Consider the following 5,010-nt stretch of genomic DNA (forward strand, 5'->3'; position numbering starts at 1 on the left):
CTCTAGAGGATCCCCGTGTGTGTATGTGTGTGTATGTGTGTGTATATGTGTGTATGTGTGTGTATATGTGTGTATATGTGTGTATGTGTGTATTATTACGGTAGGGTAAGTCAACTTACCTTGAGTAGCATGCCGGACGGCTCGAAGGCAACAGAGGATAACGAAGTTCGATTTCCGTCCGGGTACATGCCATCCCTGTAATTCATCACATGCATTCATGCATGGCTGGTCAAGAGGTACATATATAGCAAGCAAGAGCATGACGTTGGGTCCGAGTCGGCGATATGCTGTAGTATCCTGTAGGGCGTGCATCAGCACGGGATCTGCATCCGCCGATCGGTGGTACTTTTCTGAAAACGTCGTGGTATAACATATGCACAAGCCGGTGTGTCATTGATGGCGTAGTTGAATGCTTGTATAGAGAAATGTGTGTAGCATATGATGCCGTGTGCGACCCTAATGTCTAAACTGCTGTTGTGCTACACATGGATATTTACTCTAGCAATTCGCTCTGCAGCTGGAACTTTAAAGTTTGCCATTTGTCATCTTACTCTTCCCTCTTAACCTGCTTTTGGCATTCTTACACGTCATCATCGTCGTCGTCGTTGAGGCATTCAGCCTACGTATCTCCGCTCCCTAATCGATAGTCTTCACTGTTACACGAACTGTGGTGATCACCATCATGATGAGATACAAAAAAACAAAGTAAGGCCCCAGCCTTACATGCTTACCTGAAGTACTGCTGCATAAGAGCCAAGTGCCCCGCGACCTTTTCATTTGTCCATACGTGTAGACATCATCAATGCCGGCCGGGCACAGAACATGCAGCAACAGCAGAAGCAACAGCAGAAGCAACAGCAGAAGCCATACATATGCAGGAATAATGTTTCACCTGGACGCGACAGGAGAAAGGCGACTAGAGCTTGAAAGTTAGGTTCTGATTTTAACGATAGCCTGTCGGGTTGTAAGTTAGTTGGTTGGTCCCGATGACACCGATCACCAGGACACTGTCCAGCGTCATGCAGACAGTGCTGATAACCCACCAGCCGTGTGTTTAGGTGTCCAGCCCAGTGGCGATAACAGCCGCTGGGAGGTCGGTTTGGGCGCCGCTGGCGCGCCATTGTTTTCCCGTACATGGGAGTGTCTGAAGCGCCGTAACCAGGCGGCGTTAGCGTTTTCGTGCCGGGTGCAAATTGCGTGTATGGCCGGCATGTGGGTCGCGCCAGATGACTGCGCCTTTCGAGCGCGTGACTACGCCTTCGCGCGCTTTTGCCGCGGCCGTTGCGCGACCGCTTGTCCTTTGTTTTTGTTGTTCCCAGAGCGTCAGTGCGCTCCCCTGCAGCTTAAGTCCCAATCCCCCTGTTGCTTACCATGGGCGTCGCCATCGACGTTCCTGATAAATACGTATTGCCGTTAGAGCAGGTGCTGCCTGCATGAAGTAAGATACGTAAGCAAGAGGGCAATAATTATTGATAATTAGTATGCGGGTCGGCGGTCTTTAATCTGTCTTAACACACAACATGACCGTAAGTAATCGATTACTTTACGATTACGCCGATATCGGCGGGGCGGTCAGGTGCAATTATCCGGTACGCCGGATTAGGCCGGATTCAAGGGTTTTAGCCAAAATTGCGTCCACGTCGCCAGTAAAAGCATCCTATGGTTCATAGACAGAGACATCATAAAACAGATAGGACCAAGAAATAGGTCATATTCATTGTGTAGCATGGTGTATTGACCGTGCCATGCATGGTATTTAGTAGATAGAAGGCATCATCACGACTTTAGAAAAGTACCGATCGGCGGATGCAGATCCCTTGATAAGCACAGGATACTACAGATATGCCTGAAAAAATAGATGGTCTATAGATAGTGATGACTCTGCAAAGGTGTAGCGGGCCCAAACGATCCGTGTCGCGAGGCCAACAACAGATTAAACGGATAAAATACAATTTGCTGAGAGTGAGGCCTTCGTGGTGGTTTTCCATTTGCGAGTTGCCTGGCGGCTGCTAGGATTCCTGATGGCTCCATTTCCTTGTACAGCATATGGTCGAAGCTGTGTCAATGCATGCACGAATACCTGAGTAATAAGTATATATCAATGGATGCGATGTGCAGCGGGCGGCGGTGCACAGCCAGGACAGGAAAAACATATCCCTGGCCCCCCTCATAGTAATTAACAATTAATTATTTAGCACATGCAAGAAACCCCTACTTACTATTGATGCCCGGCAAAATCGTTCCTGTTGACAATGCCGATAGTACGGGGTCTCCTGGCGCCACTATGTCGGGCTTGATGCGGCCGTCCGCCAAAGGACCACGTGACGAAAACGCGGCAATGCTGTCCACGCCCACATTGAGTTGCCGCTGCATGGGCCACACACATGCACACATGCACATCGATGCAGCATTTAGACATGCAGGACTCAAGTTTGACGTAATATTAACGACCGCAAACCAGCTGAGGGGTCCACAGATGATGTCCAAGTGGCCCAGAATTCGAAGCCTCCCACTGTAACAACAACAAAAGATGATGCCTTGTTGATCGTATACAGATTTATGGTATAGATCTATACCACTCTAGAGTGGTCTATAGATCGTGCCATGGTCTTGCATCGATGCATCTCGTCACGCACGCCGGGAGAAAATGAATCCGTGCATAGCCAAAATGTTCAGTGCCTACTATTGTAATTATTATACTTACATTGTCAAATGCTTGAAGATGAACGTTCAGGTTTCTTGGGTCATTAAGAACTGCCTTAATGTACTCCCCATGTGCCTGGACAACAAACAAAGAAAATAAATACAAAGTCACATCCTGTGTAAGATGTACTTCGGTGATGCCAAGCACGCCTGGATATTTTTTGCTCGCGCCTAAATATTGCACCAGTAGAAAGAGACGGTCCCTAATGTAAACAAAATACCTGGACATGCGCACTACCTAAAGACAATCAGAATTTTCTACAGACGGAAATAAACATGCATCATCACAATTTAAATCGGCATGCCGTGGCTTGCCATGGTTACATTTTTCTTGTCTTGGCAAGCATCCTTTATTATTTTTTTTTCATTTTTTCATCATTTATTATATAAATATGTGTTGGTTGGTGATCACCGCGAGACCATGTATGTAACGCACGAATGAAAGATCGGATGAACCCATGTTCATGCATGCTGAAACAAACACACGAGCGAATGTGTGCACGTGCGTGGAAGCTCGCCGTCAGACGACCTATCGGTTACATTCGCTCACCTACTTCCAGCGCTGGAAGTAGCTAGCTAAATCCCGCGTTTAAATTTGACGCACCTTAGTCACCAGGGCGAACATGATTACGTTGATGAGTTCGTTGGAACCTGTGAGAGCCTCGCTTGCGAACGACCCATCTGGTCGAATGTAGATAGCAGCCCGTGCTGTGGAGTTTTTGACGTTAGCGGCTCGTACTCCTGGGGCACATTGCGACATGCCCATGTCCACCACCACCACCTTGCCCGTGTAATTACCACCCACAAGGGGGCTACATGCACCCAGTGGGTCCGCAAGCATGACAGTAACGGCCGCCTGCATGCATTTGCAATAGCATCATGCGGGTACTCACGCTAGTACCTTGGTGCGTGCTGAACAGATCTGTTCAGCAAACATGTTTGGGTTTTAGAACCCAAACGGCCATGCGATAACTTTTTAAAATTCTCTGATCGCCTATAGCTATAGGCCACACATGATATGTGGGACAATCCCTATCTTCTATACGAGGGTGTGGCCTATAGCTATTAATATTGGTAATCAAAGAATTTACAGAAAGGCTTTGGAAGCAGAGCATTCAGGTGCCGTGCGGTTGGTGGACCCTCGTGCAAGTTGCTGGCTTCAATTTTTACACTGGGACGAAGCCCGCATTCGTCTATATTTTGGGGGTCATTCTATATGCGACATATTCCGGATTTTTTCCGAATGGTATTACTAGGTCATCAGGCTGAACTTACTAAGGCCTGACCTTACTAAGCCTAAGTTAGGCGAGTTGCGATTGAGTGGCCAGGGATATTATATCACGACTTCAGGAAAGAACCGATCGGCGAATTCGCATCGGCATTCGAATGCAGATCCCGTGATATCCCCTGACATATATGCCCTACAGACTACAACATGGGGTGTCTGAGAGCGCGCTGAGGGCATCCATCCATACATGTACGCCGCCATGAACGCCCCATATATACAAAACGCTTGGTATATACCAAGCATGTATACATAGACGTCATAAATTGCGGCATTTTGGGGTTTCCGAAAGTGTACGACGGAATCACGAGGCAGGTTAAATTAAACAAACTTTGAAAGTGTTTCACCGCTAGCACATTTTCGGGCCGAACACTCTAATACACGTACGAGTAGCCCTACAAACACGGAGGGGGGTTAAGAACGTTCTTAACTCGTTCTTAGCCCAGCCAAATTGATAAAATTGAATAACCATTAGAACGTTCTTACACCGTTCTAAGAACGTTCTAAGAACGTTCGTAAGGCATCCGTTTATCTTAAAACCATTCTTTGAAATTCTTTAGCATTCTTTGGGGCCCAGCAGTCTTAGGTATTCTCTTCCATTCTTTGGGGTGTTCTTATTCGTTCTTAGACCAACTTAGTGTTAAAGCATACTTAGCTGCTCTTTGGCCGGTTTTAACCATTCTTATCATAGGGTTGCTAAGTATGGCACTCGTTCTTAAGTCTCATTCTTAAGAAATAAAACCACTCTTTACCATTCTTTAGCATTCTTTAGGGCCAGCAGTCTTATGTATTCTTTTCGTTCTTTGGGGTGTTCTTATACATTCTTAGGCCAACTTATTCATTCTTTGCCTAAAGCATACTTAGCTGCTCTTTGGCCGGTTTTAACCGTTCTTACCATAGGTTCGCTAAGTATGGCACTCATTCTTAAGTCATATTCTCAGGAAATTCTTTTTGCTGCTTACATTCTTAAGCCTTAAAAAATGTGGGATTCTTAAGGGTCATGATGAAAATTCAAACACACG

General features: G+C 46.4%; 1 protein-coding gene across 1 annotated transcript in view; it reads right to left on the bottom strand.

Moving 5' to 3' along the window:
• Nucleotides 1-3,640, bottom strand: part of VOLCADRAFT_87128 (uncharacterized protein) — a gene marked incomplete at both ends in the record, with an annotated part of 4,849 nt that extends 1,209 nt beyond the window's left edge. The window contains 5 exons of the mRNA XM_002946933.1: nt 1,371-1,429; nt 2,220-2,367; nt 2,705-2,779; nt 3,308-3,515; nt 3,597-3,640. Coding sequence (XP_002946979.1) covers nt 1,371-1,429; nt 2,220-2,367; nt 2,705-2,779; nt 3,308-3,515; nt 3,597-3,640 — 534 coding nt within the window. The remainder of the gene's footprint in view (nt 1-1,370; nt 1,430-2,219; nt 2,368-2,704; nt 2,780-3,307; nt 3,516-3,596) is intronic.
• Between the last annotated feature and the right edge of the window lie 1,370 nt (nt 3,641-5,010).

Source organism: Volvox carteri, assembly GCF_000143455.1.
Source record: "Volvox carteri f. nagariensis unplaced genomic scaffold VOLCAscaffold_4, whole genome shotgun sequence".
NCBI lineage: Eukaryota > Viridiplantae > Chlorophyta > Chlorophyceae > Chlamydomonadales > Volvocaceae > Volvox > Volvox carteri.